General features: G+C 36.3%; 1 protein-coding gene across 1 annotated transcript in view; it reads right to left on the bottom strand.

Annotated features, from left to right (window-relative positions):
* Window positions 1–2370: 2370 nt before the first annotated feature.
* The window catches only part of LOC129804087 (netrin receptor DCC-like), a 197500-nt gene continuing 187211 nt past the window's right edge, over window positions 2371–12659 (bottom strand). The window contains exon 12 of the mRNA XM_055851121.1: window positions 2371–4874. Within this exon, the coding sequence (XP_055707096.1) occupies window positions 4510–4874 (365 nt within the window). The 3' untranslated portion in view covers window positions 2371–4509. The remainder of the gene's footprint in view (window positions 4875–12659) is intronic.

Raw genomic sequence — 12659 nt, 5'->3', positions numbered from 1 at the left:
TGAGAAGTCGTTAAGCTGTTTGAAACTTAAAAGTGATAAAAAGTGTCCGGAAATACCACACGTTACCCTAATTTTAACAAAAATATGAATGTTTCAAACGATAATGTCTATCTGTTTGATTGTTTTTCGTCCTCTATCACTGGCTTAGAATCCAAGCGATTTAGACAACCTTTTTGGATCCTTTATGGTCTCCTAAAGTGCCTACCCTACTTAGGTGTTTTTTCAGTATTATTTTTTTCCATTCATCTTCTTATTTTTTTTAATTCTTAAAGTTTCCCTTATTTTCGGATCCAGTTTGGATCATTTTAAGCATAAGAAGACATTTCGTCCGCGTACTGAAATGACTTGACTTTGAATTTTTCGAACTTCAACGGCATTTTGTGCAAGCAAATACAAAGCTATTTGTCGGTGACAATGAAAATTCCAATAAAGCCATAATCCTGAAAAGCGATCACACGATAAGGTATAGAATAATTTTCTAAAAAAAATTTTCCTTCGTCTCCAGAAGTAGAAGAAATAGCTATGACACTCCGATTCGAAATTTTGGCTTTCAGGATTTTTCCTTTTGAAATTTTTGCTTTCGAAATTTTATCTTTCGGAATTTTAGGGTTCGGGATTTTATTGTTCGGAATATTGACTGGGAACCGTTTTTGGAAGTTGTCTAGGATTACTTCTCATTCATATGCGAGAATGCTTTTAAATCACTAACGATTTTCGGAATCAAATGTTAATCACTTCTAGAAAACGTATTTTTCAATCAATTGGGGTGATTTGTTAGACTCGATTAAATATTAATAAGAAGCCAGACTTGCCCTACACAAAATGGTTACCATAGATTGAAATTGTATAAGTACGGTTTGTGATTATTTTTTTTTAAGTTAATTTATACATGTTTTGTTTCTTCAACTTTTTTCGATTCCTCGTTTACTCCTTGATACAGGTCTAAGTTTAAAGTCGAAATCTGAACTCTATCGGCTTATTATGTCCAAGACCCTATTCAGAAAACACCTAATAGTCTCTATAGGGGACTCTCCGGTGATGGACAGTGGATTTGAAGTCACTTCACAAAGAAAAACACTTCTTCAATCATGCTCAGAGCTTTCGGTCCTGAATATGGACCTTCTTCAGTGATCGATTGAAGTACAAAAGTCCATATCCAGGACCGAAATCCACTGGTCATCACCGGAGAGTCCCCTATCGATGTATAATGCCCAACGCACAATAACTTTTATTTTGTAAACATGTTTTTGACATTTAAATAAGAGTGAGTAAGATCTAGATCTAGTCATCTCGTTCACTCTCATAGGACATTTTGAAAACATGTTTGCAAACAAGAGTTATTGTGCGCTGGGCATAATGACCAGCGCACAATAACTCTTGTTTGTAAACATGTTTTCAAAATTTCCCATGAGAATGAACGAGATGACTAGATCTAGATCTCACTCACTCTCATTGAAATGTCAAAAACATGTTTACTAAACAAAAGTTATTGTGCGTTGGGCATAACACACCAGTTCTTCATCCAAATATACTCAATTAATTAATAATAATAATAATAATAATCATTTAGAATCGATACAATGTTCTTCAAAGGTCCGAAGTCCTGAACTTCTAGAGATTGGGGAGACAGTTTGGAACAGTAGGGCAAAATAGCCTAATTCAGAACCTTTATTTTGATTTATCTGGAGCTCAAAGAATCAATTAATAAAGATTTTGAAATAAATAATAAAATGTAGTACTGTGATTATTAGGTTCGTTTTCCCATTTAGAGTTGTGAGAAATTTGGGACAGGTTCTGAATTATGCCTAACGCACAATAACTTTTGTTTAGTAAACATGTTTTTGACATTTCGATGAGAGTAAGTGAGACCTAGATCTAGTCATCTCGCTCACTTTCATGGGAAATTTTAAAAACATTTTTACAAACAAAAGTTATTGTGCGTTGGGCATTATGCTGTTCTACTCTTGAATGTATTTTATTTTACTGTTCAAAATTTTCAAGGCAGAAAATAATGCTTTTGGAAATCAAAATTTTGATCTTGCAGAATATTAAAATAGCGGAAGTTCAACACAGTGCCGTTCAGTTGATTAAAAAAAAAATTGGTATTAAGAAAAGCTAAAGAAAAAAATGGGAAAGGAAAATTCATGGAGTCCATGGAGTGATCTAATTCTTGTGAGTTTGAGAACTTAACAAATTTTCCCCTGATTTTCTTTTGAATGAAAACCACTTTTAAAATTCTTTTCGGAAATATACAATAGTGGACTTACGGAAAAATTGTCTGTCTGTCGCAACACATCCCTGATTAGGTAAATCTTCTTCTTTCGTCTTAAAAATCTGAAATAATTTGAAATGTAAAGAAATAAAAGACACTTTCTTATTATAAGTAATAAAGTTTATTTAGCATTTTATTTTGTATCTTTCATCTTCCTCGACATTTATTTGTCTTCTTCCACCTCAGATTTTTGGGGTGAAAAAAATTTACAAAGTTAACTCGAAGTTGCCTTCTCTTATTATCCATTCACCGCACACGATTCTTGGCACTCCCAGGAGGAAGGATTCAGTAACATTTTATACATTGCCACCTTGTTCATCTTATTTGTCTCAATTCTGATTTTGTTTTTTTTTTGTTTTTTGGAAATTTTCGAAAACGGCTATTTTTTTGTTTCTTTTTCTTTGTATATTGTTTTGTAAAATCTTATATTTAGAATGTTTGTTGTCATTTCTACACATGTAAATTCTAAATATTAGACTTTACTATTTCTTTTTCACTGTATAACTTTCGAAAATTCTCAATTTTTGTCCAAAACACGAAAGGAAATAAATCGCAGTAGAACTCTATTTAGCTGAAACGTTGAAAATGGAAAATCTACAAAATAATACTTGTGATTGATGTCAAATGGTAACTAATTATTTGATTATGTATAAATTTTTTCCATCTTTTCAAGACATTCCTAAATATTACACTATCCTGTTGTTCATTCAATATAAATATGGATATGGTTTTTGCAACTTTTTCTTTTTGGATTTATTCAATGAATTATGTTTTTTTCTTTTTTAAACTAATTTTCCATGTCAGTTTTGTATTCGATATGTATGGAAAACTATTTTGAGATTTTTTTTTTCACAGAAAATGAAATATTTTTCAAAACTTAACTGATTTCTTCATCTCAATTTTGTATGATTTAGCATTGTTTGTTCCGTAATATAAATAAATGCTTTCTTTATTCTTTTATACAAGTTGTTGTTATATTTGTTTTGTTATTGATATTTATAATACAAGTTATTGATAAAGTAATATTAGTCATTTTTAGTTAGGATAGGTTTTTTTTGTTTGCTATTTACAGAGGAGCTTAGAATTCATTCTTAAGATTATGCACTTTTTTTGAGTAACCATTTTTTTCTCTTGGGCCATTTTTGCTCGGAAAAAAAAAATATTCCGTGAGAAAGTTTCTCTGGGAGAATGAGGGTTTTGATTTTGAGAAAAAAAGCTGAGAAGCATGTCTTTTGGACTTTGATGCATGGAGATTTCTTTCTCTCTGTATTTCTAAATTTGGAAAAAGAAAAGAATATTTTGAAGAAAGGACATGAAATACTGAGTATTAACAATTTCTATTTTGAGTCTTTTCTTCTTCATCAATAAATATCATTATTTTTTTTCTTGGGACTGTATAATACATATTAATATCGTCTTTAATGATTTTTTTCTTTTAAATTGATTTAAGGCAAAAACTTAAGACTGTTTTTTTTTCTTCATCGCTATATTATAATTTTTCTTTTTTCAACAACTTCATTATTCTTCCTATCTTCTAGAAAAAAAGTCGGTCTCATTCTCTTTTTTATTTGTTTTTTTTTCAAATGATTTTTTGTTTTAGTAAAAAGAACCCAAAATGAATAAATTCATTTCATACACCACTTTTATTTATTTTTCATCAATAAAAAACCTTTGATAGGAAATCTATCTAAAATATATTATAAAAAATTGATTTAATATCATTTTCTTTTTAAATATAAATAATTATACCCATGAAATATGATAATACAAACCAGCACTCATTTTTTTTTTAACTCTAAATATTTCTTCTCTTTGTATTTCTTTTTACAATAAAACAAACAAGACTATTGTACAATTTAGTCATTTCACAATTGAAATTATGTTACTCCTGAATACAAAACATTGTGAATGCAGAGAATTAAAAAAAGAGAAAAACAAATATGTTCTTCAGTGCTTGTAAAAGGATATGGTAAGTTGTTTCTCTGTTTTTTCTTTTTTTTTCAAATGTAAAAGACAAAAAAACTATTTAGTGTATTTTATGGCAGTGTATTTCTTTGTCATTGTTGCACTGAAACTAAAACGTCTTTTCTGGATCTCAACGCCCTATCCGTCTTCTGAAATATCACACTGTTCAAAAATTCTCTGACTTCACAATGTTTCAGAAAAAGCGTCCAACTAATGTCTTAATAAAAAAAAATTAACACACGAAAAGTGTTGGAAAATCAGTCGTGGCGCATTCATCGGATGTGGCCGCCATTTCTGTACTTCCTGTCGCCGCTTTTCGACCGCGAACGACTTCGTCTCGACCGTGGCGCCCACCGGTTGTCGCTCTCACTTTCGTCGTCGGAACTGTGTGCACTGTGCGTTGTGCTGCCTTGGTGGCTTCGTGGTGTCGGCCGTTTCCCGTTTAATTGGCTGGCGTCCACGGAACCATTGGCTATTAGGCGTAGATTGGCGTTGATCTTAGATGTATAGGCGTCCGCCGGACACGGTGGCGGAGGTGTGCTCGGCTCGAATTCTTGGTCCTCGAAGAACTCCATGTTGACATTGCGGTAGTACTCTTCGGTGGGTTCGCCCCCGTTGAAGTAGTTCTGTTCGGGGTCTTTGGAGGAAAATAAAGTTTAATCGTTAGTCTATTATGATGATCCCCTTTCTTGAAAAGTAAGAAAAGGAACTATTGGGTTAACAACTGATTCGAAAAGATCATGAAATGTTTCAGATGATTTTCGGTCCGATGGAATGTAACACAATTTTATTCTCTACAACATTTCGAAGATGGATGTCTTCTTCATCAGGCGTCGAACATGGCAGAAAAAATCACGTACAGGCGGGAAGAGTTAAGCAGTCTTTAGACTAGAGGTTTAGCCTAGTTCCAGAAGGTCTCTAAATATTAAGGGCACTGAATAAACGAGCAGTAAAAAGCCAAATTTGGTCAGCAAAAAAATTCGGAGTGATCAGTAAAAAAAATGGTGAGTAAAAAATAAAAAGGGCAGTAAAAAGTTTAAAAAAATCAGTAAAAAATTAAAAAAGAGCAGTACTTTATTAAAAGCGGTCAGTAAAAAATAAAACATGATCAGTAAAAAGTAAAAGATGATCAGTAAAAAAAAAGTGGTCAGTAAAAAATAAAAAGTGGTCAGTAATAAATTAAAAATGAGCAGTAAAAATATTGAATTTGGTCAGCAAAAAATTAAAGTGATCAGTAAAAAATTTAAAAAAGCAGTAAAAAAAATAAAAATGAGCAGTAAAACTTCTTTTAACTTTTTACTTATCATTTATAGTTTCCCTTTATATTTTACTAACCACATTTTAATTTTTACTGAGCATTTTTATTATTTTTGATTTTAATTTCTATTTCTCACTGCTCATATTTTAATTTTTCACTTACCACATTCCATAATTTACTGACCATTTTTTTTATTTTTGCTGATCAGTTTTTAGATTTTTTACTGATCAGTTTTTATTTTGTACTGACCACATTTAATTTTTTACTGTTCAATTTTAATTTTTTACTGACCAATTTTTATTTCTTACTGCTCATTTAAAATTTTTTGCTAACTAAATTTTTATTTTTTACTGTCCAATCTTGATTTTTTGCTGACCACATTTCATTTTTCACTGACCACTTTTATTTTTTTACTGACCAATTTTTATTTTTTACTGATCACTTTTTATTTTCTACTGACCAATTTTTATTTTTTTACTGCTCCTTTTTAATTTTTTGCTGACCACTTTTTAATTTTTCAGTGATCAATACGAATATTTCTACTGATCATCTTTAATTTTTTGTTGACCACTTTTTATTTTTGACTGCTCATTTTTAATTTTTTAATGCTTTTCTTAATTTTTTTTGCTGCTCATTTTTTATTTTTTGCTGATCAACTCGAATATTTTTACTGCTCATTTTTAATTTTTTACTGGCCATAATTTCTTTTTACTGACCGTTTTATGTTTTTGCTGATTAATTTTCAATTTTTTACTAATCAACTCGAATATATCTACTGATCAATTCGAAGTTTTTACTGACCAAATTTAACTTTCTACTGACAAAATTTTACTTTTTACTGACTGTAGATAGGTTGTAGGTAAGCTGAAAAGGACCAAGAGAAATAAATTTCTCTAATGATAAGGGGGGGTTCATCTCATACGACGATGAGAGTGGACCGTTGGGCTGGTGAAGATTGGTGCAGTCACGCGAGGTGCTATATCCATCAGCACCCTATGACCGCACTCTACTCTTCACCCGCCTTGAGCCCGTTAGGGCTGACGCCTGACTTAGGAGCGTCTGTTCTGGAGCAGAAAAAGCCTCACCTGTCGGTTAGAGCTAACTGCCACACTTTATTCACAAATTTTCACTTTTTATATAATTTGCCATGCACTCCCACTTTATGACACATATTAAATTTGGAGCAGTGGCATGACCTAAATTACATTCTTTGTTTTCACCTATATTCTTATGACATATTTTCAATTCTTGCTTACATAATTTAATTTAATTTAGTGCATTTTAACTTCCTAAATCTGTTCAGCTTCCGTGTGCTGAACATCTTGGGCCCGGCCGGGGGTTGACGGTGTTGCTTCTCGCTGACCGGAACCTTTAAGTACTCTCTGGAACTTTTGTTGAAGCTCTGTTGAGGACTCTGCTTCTATCGTATTGTCTTGAGTCGAATTTTGTTTGCATATTGACGTTAGTGTTGGTAACCATCCACTTCGTGTCTTCCAAACGATATAGAGAGCAATTATAGTAAGGATGCTTGAGCCAACACTGAATCCCGGGTGATGGGCTATTCTGGTAAATGTGACCGCTGTAGCTATTGGCGTTGACCTGATGCCTCCATAAAGGGACACAGACTGCGGGATGGGACGGAGATTCCTAATGACCGCAGGCGCTTCCACTCGATGCACACCTTCTAGTTCTTTGGGTGCAACCGCTTTGTGAAAGCTGCTGTTGACGCCTTTAGCAAGCTGCGTGCTACCTGAAAGAGAAGTACCATTAGAATTTATTGTGCAGCCTTGTTTTACCCTTATGATTCCAGAGTTGTTCAAGTGAACGCGTTCCCTATACCCATTGCAGATTATAGCAACTGATGTGGGATGTTCAGTAACGAACAGCCAGGTGTTTTCCATGGCTAGAGTCTTCCAAAGAATTCCATTCACTCGAAACTCAGCGAACTCGCAATGTGGTTTGGCGTTTCGTTCGTAGATTGTGTCAACTATACAGTCGGGGTGTTGATTCATGTCGTACACGAGTCCTGGATTGCATATAAAGTCTCTTTTCTGCGTGCTGATACATTGTTTTTCCAGGTCTTCGATGAAGAAGTAAGTTTGATGGTGATAATTCGTGGCAACGGTTTGAGTGTCGGTCTTTGGAATCATGATTGTCCTGTGCTTTGAAACTTCTGGCACTGTCGTTACATGTAATATTTCAAAGTCAGCCTTGTCGATTATATCAAGGTATGCGTAAATAATTAGATCATCACTGGTGCTTCTATAGGATGTTCTCTTGGCTATATTTTGTTTTACTTCCAAGTCTGAGGACAGAGTCCTTGTTAGATTCTTAATGCTTTCTTCTATGATGCCGGGATCAGCTACGTCTATTAGGGTTCCTCTATCTGTTATGCATAGAATAATTCTTCTGTACTTAGAACTGAGCTCTTGGAAATAACTGATTGCTTGTATAGCTGCTTCAATTGCAAATGAATGTGCTTTTTTGGCTTCATTTTGTTGTGCATAGTTGTTTAGTTGTTTTGTGAAGTCCGAGAATTCATTGATTCTGCGTCTGAATTGTTCGAGTTTATTTTCTGTGATTCTGTTCGAGTCGATAATTTGCTGGTTGAGCATCCTAGATTGTTGATTGATGGTGTGTATTAGTTCGTATTCATTGTTCGCTGCAACGTCATCTGGATTGTCATGACCAAAGACTGCACTGAATAGTCTAGTGATGATGTTGCGCCTCTGTCTAATTCTAAATCTGCTAACAATCTCACGATTCATCATCATGACATCATGTTTCAGATGTGTAAGATATTGTGGGAATTCTCCACATTCAAATACTTCAGTGAGCGTTTTTGTCCGAGAACAAGCGTGAATTGTTTGATTGTACACCTGTTCTACATTGTCAGCATCTTCGTTTAATTCAGCCCAGGGTATGCGTGTCTCTATCTTGACCTTGCCCTTCCTTACTCTTGCCACTCCGACCTTCTCGAGATAAATCCCGGGAGTGGTGTTGACAATTGTAAAGTTGCCGCCTGTTATGGGAAGGTTTGATGTTCCGTTGCTTGCGAATGCCATTGTTAGGAACATAAAACAAGTGACAATCATTTGCAGCAATGTAAGGCAAGGCCTTGATCTTTGAGTAATTTTACGCTTGGGTCTTGTTTCAGCTTCTTGTGTGCTGTGTTGAATCTGACAATGTAGTGCTGTCGTTTCCTTTTCTGCTGGATGATCTTTATTTTCATCCTCTAGGAATGGTAGCTTTGCTAGCTTTACTATAGGCCTGTCTAGTATGGTATTTTCCGCCGTTTTTATTTGAACTACTCTGACTAATCCGTCTTGACTTTTATACACTCGGGTGATCCTTGCTAGTGGCCACTGAAGTGGAGGTGTGTTTTGATCTTTTAGTAGCACGACGTCGTTGACGTTGAATTCTGTTTTTGTCTTATTCCATTTGGGTCTCTGTTGAAGATGATTTAGATAGTCTCGTGACCATCTGTCCCACAGGTTTTGTTGCAGTTTGGTGACTAGCTTCCACCTGTTGGAAGGATTTTGATTCGTCTGGTCTGTTTCTGGTGGGGCCAGCATAGGTCTTCCGATGAGGAAGTGTCCCGGGGACAGCGCGGCGAGGTCACTTGAATCACTAGACATGGGTGATATCGGCCTGGAGTTCATAGCTGCTTCTACTGTGTGTAGAACTGTGGTGAATTCCTCGTATGTAAGAGCAGTGTCACCAAGGATTCTCTTGAGATGATATTTTGCGGATTTTACCCCTGCTTCCCATATGCCTCCGAAGTGGGGTGCATATGGCGGGGTGAATTTCCATTCAATTTGAAGGTTGGTGGCGTAACGATGTGCCTTTTCTCCTGCGTCTTTGATAGATGCTTGCAGCTCTTTTGTAAGTGTGTTTTTGGCACCCACAAAGTTTCTGCCGTTGTCGCTGTATATTATTGATGGTTTTCCTCTTCTTGCGATGAATCTCTTCAGAGCTGCCAAGAAGGCTTCTGTTGATAAATCGCTCACATATTCGAGATGAGTTGCTTTTGTGGCCAGACAAACGAATAAGGCGATGTATCCTTTGTACGTTTTGATTCCTCTGGTTTTTGAGCATTTTGTGGAGAACGGACCAGCATAGTCAATACCCGTGGTTGTGAATGGTGCGCTTGGTCTTACTCGATGATCGGGGAGGTTTCCCATCAGTTGATTGTGCTGTGTTGCTTTTTGTTTGAAGCAGGCAAGGCATTTGTGAATGATTTTGTTAATGCCACTTTTAGCATTAATAATCCAGTATTCTTGTCTGAGTGTGTTTAACATAAGCTGTGTTCCACCGTGTAATGTAATATCGTGAGTGTACTGGATTATCAACTTTGTGAAATGCGTATTCTTGGGTAGAATAATTTGATGCTTGGCATCATAGTCGAGGTTGGAGTGTTGCAGTCTACCTCCTACTCGTAGTAGTCCGTTTTCTTTGTCGAGGATCGGTGAGAGTGAAAGAATTTTGCTGTTTGACGGAATTGGTTGATTCTTTTGAAGGCAGTTTATTTCCCTTTTGAAGTGTGTTTCTTGGATTCTGCGAATTAATGTTGTTTTTGCTTCTTTGTATTCTTCAGCACTTATTTTGCCGGTTTTCTTCATCGCTTTGTTCTTTAGATTGTTGAAGAAGCGTTTAAGCAGTGCTGTAACTCTGATTAAGTGAGTAAGGGAAGAGAATCTTGTAATGTTCTCGTCCTCTGATTGTGGTTCTTCCTTCTTGCGAGCTGTTTCTATAATTAACGCCGTTACTTCTGCGGTTTTGAAGTCATCTAAGGTGAAGATTGTGTTTTGAGCTTGTTTTATTTGCGCCATAAAGGCTTGATAATGTTCATCGACGATTTCTATGGGCCAGTGCTGTTTGTTTTTCTTCAACCATGTGGGACCACTCCACCATTGTTTGTCGTTAAGCAGTTTTTCAGCTTTTATTCCTCTTGATGCTGCATCAGCTGGATTTTCTGCACTTCTTACGTGATTCCAATTTGCTTGCGGTATGAGATTTTGTACCTTTGATACTCTGTTCGCAATGTAGGTTTCCCAGGTGGTTGGTGGTTTGGCGATCCATGCTAGCGTGATTTCTGAGTCACTCCATGCATATACTTCAGGTTTATTGATTTGCAGTGCTTCCAGTGCATTGTGCAGGAGGTTTGCTAGCAAGACTGCTGCATTTAGTTCCAATCTTGGTAATGTTACCTTGTTTTTGAGTGGAGCCACCTTTGTTTTGGCTGCAATAAGATGTATATGAACGCGTCCTTGTTCATCGACTGATCTTGTGTAGACTACTGCTGCGTATGCTTTTTGTGACGCGTCACAGAATCCATGCAGTTGTGTAGTGTTGTTAGTGTGTATCCATCTGGGTATTCTCACTGAATCCAACTGTCGGAGCTCTATCATGAGTGATGACCATTCTTTTTGTGTGTCTGATGGTGTGGGGTCATCCCAATTTAGCTCCTGATTCCAGAGTTCTTGCATGAGGATCTTTGCTCGAACTGTGATCGGTGCTAGCCAACCGATGGGGTCGAAGATTGATGCAATGCTTGATAGGAGTTGCCTTTTCGTAATTCCATGGTAATCACGTGGATTGAGACTGAACGTGAATTCGTCTGTTCGTTGATTCCATTCTATTCCCAGTGCTTTGATATGCTCGTCAGTACCAATTTGGATGTTTTCAGGAATTGCTCTTTGATCTGGTTGGAGATGTGCCGTGAGTTCTGCTGTGTTTGATACCCATTTTCTCAGGTTGAAGCCTCCTTTCGCAAGAAGTTTGATCAGGTCTTTTTGCAATTGGCGAGCTTCATTAATAGTTTTAGCACCAGTCATCAGATCATCTACGTAGAAGTCTTCTCGTAGTGTTTTTGAAGCTTTGGGGAAATTGAGTTCTTCCTGATTTGCGAGCTCTTGTAGACATCGTACTGAGAGATAGGTTGCCGGTCCTGTTCCGTAAGTCACTGTGTTGAGGGTGTATTCTTTTACAGGCATGTTCTTGTCCTCTCTCCAGAGGATTCGCTGAAAGTTCCTATCTTCTTCTCGCACTAGTATCTGACGAAACATTTTTTCGATATCTCCCATTATGACAAATTCGTGTTTTCTCCATCTCATGACGATATGAGTCAAGTCTGATTGTAATTTGCTGCCTGTGTGCAACACGTCATTTAAAGAAACACCTGTTGATGTCTTGCAGGAGGCATCGAAAACAACCCTTGTTTTGGTTGTTGTACTGGAGGGTTTAAAAACAGCGTGGTGTGGAAGATAGTATTGGCCTTTGTTGTCATTAGCTTCGGACATATGGCCAAGCTCAATGTATTCCTTCATGAATTTGTGATATTCTTCGTTCAGAATTTCATCCTTTTCCATGCGTCTTTCAACGCTAAAAAATCTGGACATTGCTCTGTCCTTCGAATTTCCTAGCATTGTGGGAGATTTTCTGAATGGTAGTGAAACTGTAAATCTTCCTGACTCATCACGATGAACATGTTGTTTGAATTGTTTTTCGCAATCTTCGTTTGGCGTGATATCTTCTTCCTTGTTTGTTTCCATATCCCAGAAACGTCGGAGGTTATCATCAATTTCTTGCATTGAGATGAGACTGATGATATTGTTTCTTGATGGTGTGCTCGCTGGAGCTTCTCCGAATATGATCCAACCAATGTTTGTTTCCTGTGCAATGATATCGTCTTTGTCATATTTGTGAATCTCTGCCTTTATGATTTTTGAATAAAGATTTATTCCAAGGATGAGATCTATTGGCCCAGGAATGTTAAATGTTGGATCTGCTAGAATCATATTGTTGTTGATGTGTTTAGTTGCTGTTGCACTAATTGATCTTGATGGCATCATGCCCGTGAGTTTGGGCAGCACTAAGGCTCTCTCATGTAATGCGATATTTGAGGGAAATCGTGGTTTGATCTGTAATTCCACTGAATATTTTGAGATGCCTGCACTGGCTTGGCCAATGCCTTGAATTGGTGCATTGATTTTTTGTCTTGGAAGTGCAAGATTTTGCACTGCTTCTTCTGAAATGAATGTTTCAGCTGAGCCTGTATCAACCAAAGCTCGAAAAATGTCCCATCGTCCATTGTGGGCACGAATTTTTATGAGAGCTGTAGGGAGAATTTTCTGTTTCGGTTTGACATAGAGGGAAATAACA

This window comes from Phlebotomus papatasi, chromosome 2, assembly GCF_024763615.1.
Source record: "Phlebotomus papatasi isolate M1 chromosome 2, Ppap_2.1, whole genome shotgun sequence".
Lineage (NCBI taxonomy): Eukaryota > Metazoa > Arthropoda > Insecta > Diptera > Psychodidae > Phlebotomus > Phlebotomus papatasi.
This window is presented reverse-complemented; position numbering and strand designations above follow the sequence as displayed.